The sequence below is a fragment of the Lepidochelys kempii genome, chromosome 15, assembly GCF_965140285.1.
Source record: "Lepidochelys kempii isolate rLepKem1 chromosome 15, rLepKem1.hap1, whole genome shotgun sequence".
Lineage (NCBI taxonomy): Eukaryota > Metazoa > Chordata > Testudines > Cheloniidae > Lepidochelys > Lepidochelys kempii.
Window position 1 is genome coordinate 17,942,513 of NC_136394.1, and position 16,595 is coordinate 17,959,107.

General features: G+C 41.7%; 1 protein-coding gene across 12 annotated transcripts in view; it reads right to left on the bottom strand.

Moving 5' to 3' along the window:
* The window catches only part of FBRSL1 (fibrosin like 1), a 763,476-nt gene that overhangs the window by 63,281 nt on the left and 683,600 nt on the right, over window positions 1-16,595 (bottom strand). For all 12 annotated transcript variants that reach the window (XM_073313631.2, XM_073313632.2, XM_073313638.2 and 9 more), the window contains one exon: window positions 8,253-8,298. In XM_073313631.2, coding sequence (XP_073169732.1) covers window positions 8,253-8,298 — 46 coding nt within the window. The remainder of the gene's footprint in view (window positions 1-8,252; window positions 8,299-16,595) is intronic.

Sequence of the window (16,595 nt, forward strand, 5' to 3'; positions counted from 1 at the left end):
TCAGGGTCAGTTCCAGCTTCCCCCATGAACCTACCTCCTTACCCTCCTGCTGTCTTGTCAAATTACTTGCCGATTGTCGGTCTGGCCTCTGCTATGCTAGTGACCTGCATGAAGCACACAGTTACTGTGTCTGCAGGAGTCCCTAATGAGCTATTATACAACTCAGGACAGCTTAATATTGGTCACCTATCAAACTGCTTCTCCCAAATAGAAGTATGAAGCATGGGGGTGGAGGGGAACAGAGAAAGGAACATCAGAGAGCTATAAAAAGATCACAAACACATGGTGTAGCACACACAGAGAATGCATAAAAAGAACAGGAGGACTTGTGGCACCTTAGAGATTAATAAATTTATTTGAGCATCAGCTTTCGTGAGCTACAGCTCACTTCTCCTTTTCTTTTTTGCGGATACAGACTAACACAGCTGCTACTCTGAAACCTGAGAGAATGCATATGCATCGTATCTAGGCAGTAGAGAAGGATGACACTATTTTACTAGGAACAGACCTGAATTGGATCAGGACTTTCCTCAGAAGGCCAAGGGCATTCATACCCGACACACTGGTTCCAGACAGTCTCACACTGATGAGGCACTAGTTAATGGATTTAGACTAAACATTTAGTTTTCTGGTTAACAAAAGCTTTACAAAATTTAATACAAATAGACAGTGTTTTCAAAGTTAAAAAAAAAAGGGGGGGGGGGTTAAAATGGACATTGTGTTTGGGTGGCTTGGATTTAAACATTAGCACCCTATTAATAGATCAGAATGGGAAATCAACTGGAAACAAAAGTGGAAACTGACCTGTTTGTTTTTTCATTGCTCCACCAGAAAGAAATGCAAGAAGTAAACAAACAGAAGAAAGGATGCAAAGCATACCTGATTTTAAAAAAAATCTTTTAACTTCAGTAATGTTACTAGTAGCCAGTAGGAATTATTTTTTTAAATGTATGATTTATAATCTGATGGTCTCTTTAGCTACTTTTACATGAACTTGGAAAGTTTAAATGTGCCTAGTGAATCACTACAGTTTATGCATGAATATGCCAGTTATATTTTCTTTGCTGCTAAAAGTTTTTTTTATTTTAAATAAAAACTATAATTAAAGAAAATAAACCATCCTTTTCATAACATTTATACAACCATGACTTTGTTTATTTTATTTTTCTTGGTACGGCACTGCATTCAGTTAGCTCTCCACAATATTTAACAAAGCTGCATTTAAAATTTAAAATATTTAAGGAAATGAACAAATCCTGTGGAGGAAGGGCAGTCGAGCAAATAGACTTTTGCATTACCCTAGGCAATTGTGTGTGTGTGCGCATGTGTACGTGTGTATGTGTCTCTCTCTCTCTCTCTACTCCAAAAATATATCCATGGCTTGTATGCTTTAAATCAAAAAGCAATTTCAGTCTGTAATACTCAAATAAATAATTAAACACGGTTTTATCTCTCACAGTATTGCTTCTATTCATTCCAATCCCACTGACAGGAACACAGCTACAGACCCCCATAACCTTAAAACAACAAAACAACACACATGACACCAACCAGAAGGCCTAGAAATGTTTGTAATTCAACTTTTCACCTCTTGGCTGTAGCCCGACAGGACAAAGGAAGCTTTATCCTGGCAGATTACAGTGGAGGTGGCTGTCTTAACTGACCGGGTGGGGGGATGGCGGGGGGCTGGAGAGAAATGGTACTAACAGAATCTGCCTAATTGCGTTAGACAACAGTAAATTTGTATCAATATTAAAATCATAAATTGCCTTTCTCCGTAGCCCACTCGCCTGATGACATTTCTGGCTGATGTAAGTTGAGCTTTACTCAGTGAATTGAACAGTGGCGGTTGGAAAATGGTTTCTTCCATGTTACTGTGACATTTTCCTTGGACCCACTATAGAGAGAGAGATCACGGTGTAGACAGCTATTAAATAAGCCTTACATGGGCAAGCAACCCCCCCCCCCACGCAGATGCATTATCAGTTATAAAGAGACTGCAGAGTGCCTTCCAGCGCCTGAGCAATGCAAGGATTCCTGCAGAACCCCACTCGTAACGGCTGTTGTTCTTCCTCTGTTTTCAAAAACCGTGACTCAGTAGCTCTGACCTGTGTGATTGTCATGGTTACCCAGATGGTTTCTGAAAACCCAAGAGTCCTCCTCCTTTCTGGATCACTGTATATATTATATACGGATGTATGCATGCACATTCAAGGAAGCTAATGTATTAATTAATCCAAGGAGTGGTTAGATCGGATTACAAATTTTAGAGAGGGAAAGAGGCAGGAGGCCTTGGATGGTTCAGGTGCTGGATCCAATTATATCCCAGATCCTGGTGCGTGTCCAGTATTGCCACCCAAAGCATTCAAAAATCATGAGACAGGCTTAAAAATGAGGTTTTCAGACAGAATACATTTGAAGTTCTTTTTCACAGCCACCTGGTTTTTGAGTGTTTGGGGAGTGTCACATTATCAAACTTTTCTTTGTAACCAAGCAGGCTAGAAACTTACTATTTTTAAAACTCAAAACAGAGTCTCATGTAATGACAACTCCAGGAGCTGGGGCTTTAAAAACACCAAATAACGTGAGATTTGCGACATTGAGAATACCGGGGGGGGAGGGGCTTTCTGAGCAGTCTGGCCATCGAGTGTATATTAGGCGTTATACTACTAGTAAGGCTTCTGTTAAAAGATTTCCCTCCTTGCCGGTGACTAACGCGGCTTCTCATTCGCAGATGTGGCTCTAAATCACCGCCTTTACATTCAGGCTGCAAACGTTACTGGACGAGGTTTAACAGGCATCATAGAAAAAAACGCTGGAATTTCATCAAAGCCTGGGTACTTTACAAAATGGGAAATAGGAAGTTGGAGGAATCAATGGCAGAGCCCTTAGTATCTGTATTCCTGGCCCTTCCATTGAGTTGGTGTAGGACCATGAACATGTTTACTACACGTCTCTGGCCTCACTTTACACACATGATTCTGCTACTTACCTCCCTGAAAAGGGTATTGGGAGACTTGCTTAATGCTACGGATCACATCAAGATCTTCTGGTGAAAAGCTCTACAGTGTATTATTTCTATTACCTAGTAGCACCTAGAGATGCCAAGTGACATTGGGACCCCAGTGGAAAAGGCTTTATATAATCACATAATGAGAGACAGTCTCTGTCCTACTCTGGAGATTTTGTATTTCTAGCTTTTAAAATGATTTAGTGTGACAGTTTAGTGCAGAAGGAAAAAAAAAAAAAAAGAAGAAAAGAAAAGAGAAGAGAAAAAGGAGAGACAGTCCCCTTAAGGCAACAATATTATGCAGCACTGATCTCAGAGGAACAGGGGTTCTTTTTTCTGGTTCAGATGCGCTCGTCAGGACTCTGAGTTGTCAACAAGAAATCTCTCTTGCTGGCCCACGGCACACTTCTGTGGTCAAGAGGACAAAATATAAAAGAAGGAAACTTCAAAGAATTATAAGTTGCATTAATCCATGAGAGTGGGTGGTCATGGTGCATCCCATGGCTAACAATTATGGCCTGCGTGCCGAACAAGCCTGGCTCCCTCTTGTCAAAGGGTTAAGACACGGACTGTATGCTTTAGAGCTTTGGGGACACGTACAGTTCACGATGAAAGAGAGCACTTCAGAGCTCTATGCCTATATGTTCAATGAAAAGTGACAGTGTATGGTAAGCATTTTTTTTCCTGGAGAAAAAAAATGGAGAAAAGAAAAAAAAATAAACCACCAAACCTATTTTCACTTATTATTACAGTAAGAACAATGCTTTATATTCTATACTCTTCACAAAACCTCTCAACAAAGGATCTCAAAGCACTTTATAAACATTAATTAATTAAGCCTACCAGCATGCTGGAGTGGCAAGTATTATCCCTCATTCTGTGGATGGGGAAACTGAGGCACAGAGGTTAAGTGATCACCCAGCAAGTATGTGGCACAGCTGGACAAAGACCTTAGGAACATGGATTCCCAGTCAGGTACTCTATGCGTCAGACAACATTGCCTGCCTAATTCAAAGTTCGGGCCTGATCTCAGCAGATGTTGAGCGCCCACAGCTCATATTGACTTCCTAACCATCCCTGATGGCTGTTCCAGGCCCTGTGCAAAGTTGTGGTGCTGCGCTCAGTCTGGTTCCTAGTGGATAGGTGGTCATCTTACAAATCCACATCTGGCAACCTTGCTGGAAGCTTTGGAAGCGGTGCCAACGATTCAGTGGACAATGACACTGAATTCCCATTTCGCTTCCATGAGTTATTGCTCCAGGTCAGGACTGAAACACATTGGCAGGGATCAGTACGGAGAAGCTTTCAGTGCAGCTTCCCATGCTCTGCTTGCTCTGGGGACAGAGGGTTTCACTCTCCAGGAACCTTTCACCAGCATTAAATCCACTAAAGAAACATCTATTTTAAGAAGCCCATTCAGACTGCCGTACTCCCGCTGGCTGAGGAAGGAGCTGGGTTCAAGAGAGAACTCAGATCTCCCCAAATTTTCTCAGCATTAGGATCTCGGTTTCAAGGCTTATTGGCAATAAAAGCTCTCCTTGTTCCTCTGGCACCCTACTGGTTATCTCACTGAAAGAAATGGCACCGGGCTGGCACTGCATGGACGGGCACCACCGGGGATCACCAAGAAGAAAGGCCCTAAGGATATCTGCATGTACCACAGGACATAATCATTTCCCTCCAATGAACAAGGGACTTGCCTAAAAGTGAATCAGTAGCTGCAGTGCACCAGTATAGCCTTAAAAAACTCAACACCCAAATGTCAAAACACCAGCCAGATTGTGGTCACTATGGGTGTTTAATGGGCAAATGCTCCTCTGGCCTGGTGCAAGCTGACAGATGAAGTAAGCTGTAGCTCACGAAAGCTTATGCTCAAATAAATTGGTTAGTCTCTAAGGTGCCACAAGTACTCCTTTTCTTTTTGCAAATACAGACTAACACGGCTGCTATTCTGAAACCAGACAAATCTGAATTTGTTTCAGAAGCTCTTTCTCTTTTTCCTCTTCTCAGTCTCTCCTATCCATCTGGCTAGCATGGAGCTTTGATCTAGCTTGCTTGTGCACTTTATTTTTTCAGGTCCCGCCAAGCTCTCCTCCCGCCCTCCCACCATTGACTGGCTGGGAGAACCCTACATGAAAAGAATAACGTATCAGAACAAATGGGCCTCTACGCTTTTTACTTTTCATTACTATTTTCTTGTGTGGGGTATTTAATCACTCTCTCTCTCTCCAGGAAGCTCCAAGTCCTCTAATTCAGTCTATTTCACAGCTGTGACCACTGAGGTCACTTTGGGTCAAGACACCTCCTCTCCCCTGCATAATGGCAAATGTTCCAGGGAAGCTGACTGCTACATAGTACATCTGTTGTCACACATCAGCTTGTGTCAAAAGAGGGGCACAGCAGCAATGGCCTTCTGTTGTAAGGAGGGGAAGACAAATGTACCACTGGGAACATTAAACAAAAGATTCAGCACCTAAGACCTTTTGAGAATCTGAGCAGGGTGGTAAAAAGTTACATTTTACAATGATTCCAGACATGGAAAAGTAAAAGTTGCCCATCTTAATACTTCATTGCGTTGTTAATCGGTTGGTAAACTAGAATGACACTAATATATTTACTGCACCAAATGCATCCTTCATGTAACTGTATAGAAGTCAATGGTGTTACATCAAGAATGAATCTGACCTACTGTGTTTAACAACACTCCCCCCCCCCCACAAAAAGTCATGTATAAAACGGCCAACAATGCAGATAACCTAGAACTTGCTAACTAAGAGATTACTCTCTACAGAATTCTGGATGCTCTTCAACAAGAAAAAATGGAATTATATTATATTAAAATAAAAACCTTATTGAGAATTTACAAGCAGTGAGTGCGTAAAGTGGTCTGAAAAAAGGGGGTGGTCTCCCATAATCTGAGCAGCACAAGCTTTGGTAAAACAATGCTTGAAGTGCACCCCCTCAGTGACCTGGCTTGAGTTTTAATTATTGCTTTTTGCTGGGCCTGTAACCCCTTGCAATCCCCCCGCCCTTCTCCCGAAGCACAGATTTTCAAGGAAGGGCACAATGTGAACGCCTGCAAGAGAAGTGTGTACCTGTTGCACCATTTATGCGTGCAAATCAGGAAACTGTATGTTTAACTAATCCTTTGCCTGCATGATTGCTCGCACTTAGGACTTAAGTCAATTTTGGTATCTTATTAATGGAGTTTGAAATGTCAGTCCTTGAAGGTCACCTTCTTGCTGCCCATATGGTATCACAAAGGCTTCATCATTTAACACTGCCTTTAATTTGCATATGAGAGAGATAAAACTCTGGTGTAATCGTATAGCAGGACTCGTAACATTAACTAGAGTCAGAATTTAGTGCCGTTCAAGCTTCTCCATATAGATCTATCAATGCTAGTCAACCTGACCTTGCAATACAACTGCTATGCTATGCCATGCCAATCCTAAGGTAGACTGCCCACACAGTCTCAACCTTTGGCAAACAGCCTGGTAGACATGTGTCTATACCAAGATCTATGTAGAAGCTAAAGATGAGCCACAAAATTCATATCTGGATTGAAACTTTCCCAAAGCCTGGTAGTATCTGGACCCATGGCAAAATAAACGGGTAATAATTTTCAGCTCCAGTGATGGAAACACCAGTGAGTAGATGACTCCAAGTTGTCAAGTTCACTGCCACCGGCACATGATGGACAGCAACCTGAAAACTCATGTTGCTGAGTGGCTCTGAGATATCAAGGGGAAAAAAACCAATCAGACTTCAATACCTGCAGGAACCAACAAAGCTGCTGAAACTTGAATGTAATCCTCTAAACTAGATCACTGGGCCACATTTTCACTCAGACTCCTGGAGTTTTGTTTTTGAGAGCGAGCTGTATGGGATTTGGGCTTACCAAGGTTTGGCACCTAAGGTACACAATAGGGTGGAGAGAGGACAAATGGTGTCCATCCCCCCACAGTCCTTTGCTTTTTTTTTTTTTTTATGAGACTGCATCATTTTGTGAAAACATCTGTAAATGTACTAATGTCACTCACCATCACTTTTCACATTTACCATTTATAGTTTGCAAGACTTGGAAAGAAAGAATTTCTAGCACTTACAGCCTCTAAAAAGGCCAGCCCAATGGTGTCTGGAACCAGCCTGAGACACACACAACAAGTAATAACCAAAAAGCCTTTTCTTGGCTAGCTTCTATTCCTATACAGTGAGAGGTAAACGAGTCCCCTCTTGGTCCTCTTGAAATAACCTTTCCACGCTATAATTTCTTATTAATGAGCCTCATTTTTCCCCTTCAAGGCATTTGTCTCTCCCTAGTAGTCATCATTGCTCTGAAATGGTTTTTATTCTGTAGTTCAATATAAGAAACACTGCAGAACAGCGTTACTTACTGGCAGTGTATACAAAGCCATAATGTCAGCCTTCTTGCACGACAGAGCAGAACCATTCATAGCATAAGGCTTTCAATTGTACACAACACTCTTCTCTACAAGACTGTTCCTTAAATATCTTTTGTCCACAGCATTCAACCAAGAGTGAGATTATCCACAGGAAGCCAGAGTAGCCTTATATTACCGACAGACTGAGTCCTAAAGGGAGGGCTTGGTATATTTAAAAATGTATTACTACAATTCCCAAAGGAAATCTGAACAGGCCACGTCTCTTAGCAACACCCAGTGTATATCACAGGTAACTCTCATTAATACTAATGGGAGCTACGGGCTAGAATCCTGCAATATACCGAGCACCTTAAACTTCACTTTGGAGGATTGAGCCCTATAGATATAAAAGTTCTGCATGCTGGTGGGTGAAAAGATATTTGAATCCTTGAGACAATAATATAGATACACAAATATTCCTTAGTTTTTTTTTTTAAATGAGGATTTGCTTCTATTATAGCAGAGTGGCAGCTCTGCTATAGTTAAAGTTGATTCCTGCTTTGTCAATAAGCCCTCTCGTTAAGACATTTGCTACAAGTCTACCATCTGGTCGGGGAAAAAAACCAGCCTCATCTTAATACAAGGTGGCTGGGAAAATTAACATAACCATTGCAAGCCTGTGACAATGTGAGGTTGTTCTTTTTGACAACACTACGTGGCAAGATTCAAGTCACTGGCTTCCTATTAAATTCAATTCCTGTTACACACACAAGATTTTTGGTAGTTTCATACACTGAAGGAGTTGCTTGTTCTTATGGTAAGATAAGGAAAGGGAAGTGTTTCTCCAAAGCACCTACCTTTATTTGCTGCAGGGGAAAACAGTTTCTCGGAGCCTAAAGAAGCCTGAAAACAAAACAGAAAGAGGGTTACTGACTCTAAAAGAGAATATAGGAGTCTCTACCAAAAATACATAGTCCTTACAGAACGAATCAATCTTCATAACTGCAGTTACACACTGCACCTGGAGGGTGCAATGTTGTGCCATTTAAGAATAAGCAGGAATCTTGAGCAGAGGAAAGAAAAGCATATAAAAGCACTGTCCTGTTCTCACTCAAGTACATCCTCCTGTCTCTTTTATTCAGGCACCCATGCAACACACAAGCTATTTTATTCATGATTCTTCATATGAAAATACAAATGAATTGGCTATCAAGCTGAAGTAACAACATTTCAAAGTCTCTCTTGTTGAAAATAAACCACCTCTCTTACTGAATACACAAATCGTAGTTGTGCAGTGACAGTGCAAGCTACAGCTATATGCATCTGCACAAATAGAGGTGTTACATATATCACACCAAATGACAGACACAGCTGCTATGCACTGAGCTGGTTATGGGCTGTGTTATACTATTTCAACTCCATCATACTGTACTTGTGCTCCTTACAGCTCTGGGAAGTAGTTAAGAAATCCAATTAACCTAAACCTTGTAAACAGCTTCATGATAATCGGGGTCACTGTGTTGCAACCGGGATGATAATGACAGACATTTAAAAAACCCTTCATGGTAAATAAAGCTTTTATTAGTTATTTGATGACTTTTTTTCCAGCTATCAAACAAAGTACATCTACTTCAGCATAAACAAATTTATCGTTTATCACTAGCTGATCATTTCCTGGTCAATAAAGGGTCCATAGAGACTGACAAGCTAATTTTTGGGCAGGTGGGCATTATCAACATGTTGCTAATGTCAGAGTGATAATTATCAATATCTTCTCCAAGTTTGCATCAAACTGAATAAAAATGTGATACAGAGAGAACAAAACTGGAGAAGCTAAATATAAAAAAAACCCCAAAAAACCAAAACCCAACTCCAACACTGCTTTAAAAAATAATTAATTCAACTCAGGGCTGAATTAAGTTGATTTTCTTTTTTCTTTTACTGATTTTATTCTAAGGTGCCCTGGGAGGTTTGCATGATAAGCGAGCGATGATTTGTATTGCACTGCTACATATTTTAGACAGTGATTTAGAAAGAGACAGTAAAAATACAGCAAGATCTGCAGCAGATATAATAAGAAAGAAGAGAGTCATCTCTACCAGTATTATTTCTAAGGAGCACAAAGTCACAATCTGCAGCGATCATATTGAAAGCTATAAAAAACAGAGAGGGAACACAACATGAAACAATGCTGAGGTTGAGACATCAACTCACAAAATAAGCATGGATATTCTGAGTTGAGCCTACCTCTTCAGTCTTGGTGTGTATGGTCATTGCATACCTTCTATCAAATTGATCCAAGATAATGGTTCAAATTCTGCCTTGAATTACACTTGTATCATCTTTGCTGCACGGGTGAAGCGGAGGGCAGAATTTACTCCTTGACTTTGGCTAGTTATTTCCTGCTACACAGTAATGCTGCAATGGCAGCAGTGTATAAAATAGTTTAGAGCCAGCTCTGAATTTATTATCCATGCGGAAGACTTTCTTCCAGATATTGTCAAACAATGTCCACCACCATCTGACAGAAAACAGGAATGCATCTGAATCAAAACCCTGGGTCTACACACGAGGATGTTTGAAATTTGGGCTGAATATTGCAGCTCGGACACGGCTCCTAAAACCAACAACTTACATACATACAAGATTTGGCCTAAAAGCGCTTCATAAACTTTAGGCAACATAATGCTCGCTGGAGGTGGGTAAATAATATTACCCCACTTTACAGATAGGGAAACTGGCAAAAAGAAGCCACTGACTTGCACAAAGTCACAGACAGCAAGTCAGCACCAGAGCCAGGAATCTTGAAGCTCAAGTCCCTGCTCCAACCATAAGGATGGCACCTTTCCACATAATTCAGCAAAGAGGGATGACACAGACTCACACTGTTGCCAGAAAACATCAAATCATCAGCTAAAGAACTCATCAATATAGTTTAAAATGACAGAAGTTAAGAGAAACAAGCAAGAAATTTTAGGGTTAAAGAGCAAATTAAAGATCTGGGATTAAGACAAAGGGAATGACACAGAAAAACAAGCTTTAACATTCAAGAGTCAGCATTTACAGAACAGGGTTTTCAGAATCACAGCCACAGTTTATAGACATAAACCTTCATACCTAGTGTTTACATTAAGTTTTGCATACATTTATAGTGATCTTTGCCTCCTGATCGGTACTGCTTTTGGCTGAAGGGCCATTTCTGAAACAGAAAATGCCTGCACTACAGTTTATTCACAGAATTACTCTAAAGTCAGTGAGGAAGTTGGGGAAGGTAGAAATGAGACAGAATCCGAATATATCATTCAATTCCATTACTCTCCCTTTAAAGAAAACAGTCACAAAAACCTATGGATCTGAGCAAGCCCACTAATGAGTGCAAAAATCTAGCAAACCAAAGCATATGCTAAAGCAATTGCCCTCCCACATTTTCTGCTGTTTCAAGCAATTCATTTGCATATGTTTCAGAAGGGATTTTTTAAAAAAAAGTGGAATTCCTCCCCTGAGAGCAATTCAGCCAGTTAAGAGCCCTTTACATGGATGGCTCAAGCCATTCAGGAACTCATGTGTGTGTGTGTGTTTGGTTTAGGAGCACGAAGCTAAGGGATTTCCTTTCCTCCTCTCCCTGCCCACCTGAAGCAAAGTCTCAGAAATGGGGGAGGACAGTTACAGAGTTACAGAGCAGAATGATTTGTGTACTGCTGGGGTCTTTTGCTGCTTACCAGATTTTATTTTCATCACTGGATGATGCAGGCAGACATTCTCAGCCTGAAGCCTACAGACTGAAGACACTTCTAGTCTTTCTTGTGCATTTGGTGCCTGTCCTTCTCTTAACTACTCTTCTCTTTCATTTTCACAGTACAGCCAGAGGAAGATATGTTTTATTAAAGCTGTCGCTTTGGCAAGACCTCTTTCTTGATGAGATAGAGTGCTCTACATTTTTCATGTGTTGCAGACTTCTTCCCTGATTCTCTTACCCCAAAATGAGCATGCGTGTGCGCAAACACACAATTTCACAGGATAGTAAAGAGTCTTCAAGGTGGTTCACACAGCTGAATCACACAAAACTTTTTAAGATCCTTCCAGCCTCCATTTAAGGGAGCCTGCAGATTTGTACCATGACTTTTTTGGGGGGGGGGGTGTTGCGGGACTTATTTATCAGGGTTGCTGACAATTGCCAATTCACTGCTGCTGTTTTGATCTTATTTCCTTCTTCCACTCCAGTGTCCTACGTTCCCCAGTTCTAAAGAGGAAAAGTATCCACCCAGCTCTGTGGCTTAACTTTAAATGGTGTTGAAACTACTACACATATAACTACTCTTTCCCCCCTCCCCTCCCGGCTTGGAAATAAAAAAAAGAAAACCCATGCTGTTTCCTCATTGTCTTGCTCCTTCTGCACACAAACTAATAGCAAACAGAACACACTGGGGCTCACATTTTCAGCTCCTGCTAACAGAAGCCCCAGCAAAGGCAGTTTTTGCTTTAATAATGGAAGGTGAAAACCACAAATGATGCAGCACATCCTTTCTCCCTGAAGACAAATACTGAGGTATAATAAAATCCGTGCCTCATTTGTCCTGATTCCTGCTAACACAGGACATCTGAAATGTGTAGCCCTTTTACAGATTAATAATTTAAGGATTATATACAAGAAAGAACAACGGCATCACACAAAAGACAGCACAATAAAACTACGTCAGGCCTCCCAGTAGTTACTGATTTTTTTCCCCCAGCCTAAAAAATTGTTAACAGGGAATCAATGCTTGCTTGGCATTGAAAATAAAGGCCATATAGATCTTCCTGGAGCAGAAAACACCAGTTTCCCAATCCAGAATTGATTCATCAGACAACATAGCTCTGCTGTACACTGGCTCCAGTCCTGGTGCTTCAAGCATCCGACCACAAGGCACTTTTCTGCTAGCTAGCTCCAAATTTTGGTTTCACAAAGAGCAAAACTGTATGGTGACAAGGGCCACGTGGACTGGTTCTGTATATGTAAGAACCAAACCTTTGACCCACACTCAGACCCATTTCCCTTTGGGGGAGAGAAGAAAGGAGGTTGTAAAATGTAGCTTAATTTTCATTTTTGGAAAGGCTGCACACCTTCTTTCAGAGTAGCAGCTGTGTTAGTCTGTATTCGCAAAAGAAAAGGAGTACTTGTGGCACCGTAGAGACTAACCAATTTATTTGAGCATAAGCTTTCGTGAGCTACAGCTCACTTCATCAGATCATCGGATGCACTCAGTGGCAAATACAGTGGGGAGATTTATAGAGATTTATACATAGAGAACATGAAACAATGGGTGTTACCATACACACTGTAACAAGAGTGATCACTTAAGGTGAGCTATTACCAGCAGGAGAGCGGGGGGGAGGGGGGGAGGGGGAACCTTTTGTAGTGATAATCAAGGTGGACCATTTCCAGCAGTTGACAAGAACGTCTGAGGAGCGGTGGGGAATAAACATGGGGAAATAGTTTTACTTTGTGTAATGACCCATCCACTCCCAGTCTCTATTCAAGCCTAAGTTAATTGTATCCAGTTTGCAAATTTATTCCAATTCAGCAGTCTCTCGTTGGAGTCTGTTTTTGAAGGTTTTTTGTTGAAGAATTGCAACTTTTAGGTCTGTAATCGAGTGACCAGAGACTGAAGTGTTCAACTGGTTTTTGAATGTTATAATTCTTGACATCTGATTTGTGTCCATTTATTCTTTTACATAGAGACTGTCCAGTTTGACCAATGTACATGGCAGAGGGGCATTGCTGGCACATGATGGCATATATCACGTTGGTAGATGTGCAGGCGAATGAGCCTCTGATAGTGTGGCTGATGTGATTAGGCCCTGTGATGGTGTCCCCTGAATAGATATGTGGACACAGTTGGCAACGGGCTTTGTTGCAAGGATAGGTTCCTGGGTTAGTGGTTCTGTTGTGTGGTTTGTGGTTGCTGGTGAGTATTTGCTTCAGGTTGGGGGGCTGTCTGTAGGCAAGGACTGGCCTGTCTCCCAAGATTTGTGAGAGTGATGGGTCGACCTTCAGGATAGGTTGTAGATCCTTGATGATGCATTGGAGAGGTTTTAGTTGGGGGCTGAAGGTGATGGCTAGTGGCGTTCTGTTATTTTCTTTGTTGGGCCTGTCCTGTAGTTGGTGACTTCAGGGTACTCTTCTGGCTCTGTCAATCTATTTTTTCACTTCAGCAGGTGGGTACTGTAGTTATAAGAATGCTTGATAGAGATCTTGTAGGTGTTTGTCTCTGTCTGAGGGGTTGGAGCAAATGCGGTTGTATCGTAGAGGTTGGCTGTAGACAATGGATCGTGTGGTGTGGTCTGGATGAAAGCTGGAGGCATGTAGGTAGGAATAGCAGTCAGTAGGTTTCCGGTATAGGGTGGTGTTTATGTGACCATCGCTTATTAGCACCATAGTGTCCAGGAAGTGGATCTCTTGTGTGGACACATTCTGTTGCAGCTAGGATCCAATCGCAAGAAAGGCTCTTCTCACAACAAAACTCACCCAGTTGAAACCAACCAGTGCTGGAAATCTCACCAAAAAAGCCTCTTCTTGGGAAGCTTCCAAACTAAAAGGGATGGATATGTTCCAAGAAGCCTTCAGGGCAGACCTGCAAGACTTGGGAGTTTCACCAATTACTAGGATGTCTCTGACTGCTTTTCATTCTTCCCTTGCTCTCTTTCCTCTGATTTTACCCACCTCTTCTGAGCCGCTGCAGCTGCTATATGGCTTGCTCAGTGGAGAATTTCACCATATGTGGGTGGCTAAGGCTTTTGCTCAATGCAAGTTGTTTCTGGAAGTCCCTTTTTCCCACTTTATACCAAATTCCTTCCTTCACTGCTAGGAGCAGACTAAGTTTTCTAAAGTAAATCGAAATTGATACACATGGGAAGATACAAAAGTAGCCTGGAGTTCCCCCAAACGACCCAGTAAACAAGAAAGCACCAAACACAGGAAAGGGTACAGAAGAAATGTAATGCTCTAGGACATCACTGCATATATTTTGAGGAGTCATGTAACATTGGAACAGGTTTCAGAGTAGCAGCTGTGTTAGTCTGTATTCGCAAAAAGAAAAGGAGTTCTTGTGGCACCTTAACATTTGAAGAAGCTGTTAGAACTTTGAATCTTTCAAAAACAGCATCAGCATCTGACAGAAACTTCTGATGCATTACAAAGACAAATAAAATAAACAGAATAAAGTCAGCTAGAAAGACTATGAGAACTGCAAGTTGATCATTTCGCACAACATCACAAGAGAAATCAATCTGAGGTGCAAAGCATGTGACTGACCTTTTCTTGAAATCGTCTAGGAAGCATTATTGTTGATGGGGACAGGGCTAATTAACTGACCAACAGGGAATATTAGACAGCTGTGCTGAGGGATTAAGCAAGAAGAAACAGGATACACTACACACACTCCAGCTACATTTTGCTTTTTGATCATCCTTGGACTGTGAAGACACTGTCCCCATGTGAACTTTACATAGAATTTATGGTCTAGATTATCTTTACATAGATTTATAGTCTACTTGGGCACCTAAATAATGGGAAACAACAGTGCAAGGGGCACTTCTGAAAATCTTTTTTAGGTGCCTAAATGGTAAATAAGCTCTTTCAGAAGTGTAACTCCAGTTGCTGAAATGGAGGAGAACTTTTGAAAATCTGGCCACTCACCTTCAAGCCAAGGTTGTATCTATTTAAATGCCAAGCTCACTAATAATAAGTGATAACCCCTAAGCAAGAAAAAACTCCAGATTTGGGCAATACAGGCAAAAGAATGCATTGTGCAGATCTATCTAAATTTACAATACAAAAACTTTTGCTGTGCTGCAGTCATCTGATAACACATGGTGGAGAAATCCACACTATGAACTACACTCAACAGGCAACTCCTTGATAAAGTGACTGCCTTAAAATAGCCTAAAGGTTTCCGGTACAATTGTGACCTTTCATTAAAGGCCTTTCTATGAGCAACTGATAGGTGTTGGGCATTAGGGGTGAAGGTTCACTTTAACAGAGGCTTCACTAGTAACAGGAAGCTTCTTGGACTATATTCTGTTCTTGCCAAATGTCAGGCAAAGCCCCAAAGTCAAGTTAATTGACATAAGTAGTGTGTGCATCCAGTTATATTGCTGTCATGGAAAAGGGCACTTCATAGCACACCTTTTTTCTATTCAAAAAGGCATCACCTCTGCCCCTTTTCCACTTGAAAATTTTTATTTCTCAGTAGCCCCAGAACTTCAGTGAACATAGATTTTCTTGTGTTTAACTTCTTGGTCCTTGGCCCAGCATCCTCAAGGTTGGCACGGTTTTGGGACTCGAGTCAGCTGCACGAGGCTGTGGGGAGCCTGAAAGCACAGGACACGGGGGCAGTTCACGGCTGCACTGCAGTGTGTGTAGTCATGCACACCAGTGCCAAGTGGACGCGAAACACAACCTGATCAGAATTGCATGGTAACATTTTACACCCAGGTTGCACTTACATACACAAGTGCACAAGCTGCAGGACAATGGTGAATCAAGCCCATAATTTTTAATGTAGGCCCTATATTTATGGCTATTTTTTCACCCTACTCTCTTGGCAACAGAATGGTGTGTTGTATAGAAAAACAAAACAACATTTTGAATCCAGAGCACTTTCCCCACCACTTTACAATCATTTTGAAGGAGGTTGAATTATTTTGGATTAAAAAGTAACTGTAATTCTGTAACACATGCCACTCAGATCTCTGGGTTTGTTGCACAGAAGTGCCCTCCTTTCCGCGCTGGAAGAGAAGTCTTTGCTGACATGATGCTCTGGAAGCAGCATGATGCCTGACCTACAAGCATGTCTGTTATCAGAGCCTCAGGGCAGAGGCCTGCTAACTCCTCTTTCCTCCCTGCCCCCTTCTGTCATCTCCCCCACAAACCCACCCCTAGAGAGCATCTACAGCCCACTGTTTCCCTTTCCTATTCCCTCTATTAGCCATGCTTTGTGATTCAGCTTCCTCTCAGCAATTGCTGCCTCCCAGAGGAAAAGGCCAAACTCCTCCTCCTCCCCACCCTCGCGCCACAGCGCTAGCTTTGTCTCTGGACAATATAAGTAAATAAATAAATGCATTTTTTAAAAAGGTCAGAAAGTTCATGGGGCCTCGACAAGACTGGTCCTACAGCTGTGGAAGGCCCCCTAAGCTGTTCTCAGAGACACTGGGCAGAGAGA